General features: G+C 47.2%; 1 protein-coding gene across 1 annotated transcript in view; it reads left to right on the top strand.

Moving 5' to 3' along the window:
* Positions 1–314, top strand: part of uchl1 (ubiquitin carboxyl-terminal esterase L1 (ubiquitin thiolesterase)) — a 13,451-nt gene extending 13,137 nt beyond the window's left edge. Inside the window, 1 exon segment of the mRNA NM_001141890.2 lies at positions 118–314. Coding sequence (NP_001135362.1) covers positions 118–201 — 84 coding nt within the window. The 3' untranslated portion in view covers positions 202–314.
* Positions 315–772: the final 458 nt, after the last annotated feature.

Consider the following 772-nt stretch of genomic DNA (forward strand, 5'->3'; position numbering starts at 1 on the left):
CACCCACATTAACATCGGCTAAATATTTGATTTAATTTGGCTCCAAGGCTCCAGAGCCACAGTTGGTGCTTTCATATTCTCTCCTCTCTCCTCTCCTCTCTCTCTCTCTTCTCCCAGGATGCAGCCAAGGTGTGTCGGGGTTTTGTGGAGAGAGCAGAGGGAGAGGTCCGCTTCTCTGCTGTAGCCCTCTGTCATACCTAGAGACCCTGGACACACACACACACACGTGAACCACGGTACACACACCACCTGGTATGCACTGGAAACATACAGTTTGCACTCTCTCCCCACACACACACACACATCGCTGCACACATACGTAGATGGTAGTTTGCACAAGCCTGGTGTGCGGCACGTTGATGTCACTACTGCTGTACTTTCTGTCTGCTCTACTGTTTCTATCTATTTATTTTCCAAAGTCAGATCACCACTGAGAAAGTAGTGCACTACATGGGGAATAGGGAGCCGTTTGAGCCGCAGCCTGTGAGGTTTAAGGCTTCCTGGGTTTTTTTTTCTTCTCCTCGGCTCTCTGCTCTGTTTTCTCAACGGCTGTTATAACAACGTCGGACTACAACGTTAGGATGACCTTGTCTGGATGACACTAAAACAATGTTGTTGTCTGTGCTTTGCCTTTCTGCATCTTCCTGTGCTGCTGACTGCCAATAAACAACCCAACTCCACGTCTCTGTTGCTCTGTGACGTAAATCGTTTATTTTCTGCTTCTCACTACTGTAACGCAGGAGCTTTTCAGAGTACCATATAATTTTTTTTT

This window comes from Salmo salar, chromosome 04 (genome assembly GCF_965601325.2).
Source record: "Salmo salar chromosome 04, fSalSal1, whole genome shotgun sequence".
Lineage (NCBI taxonomy): Eukaryota > Metazoa > Chordata > Actinopteri > Salmoniformes > Salmonidae > Salmo > Salmo salar.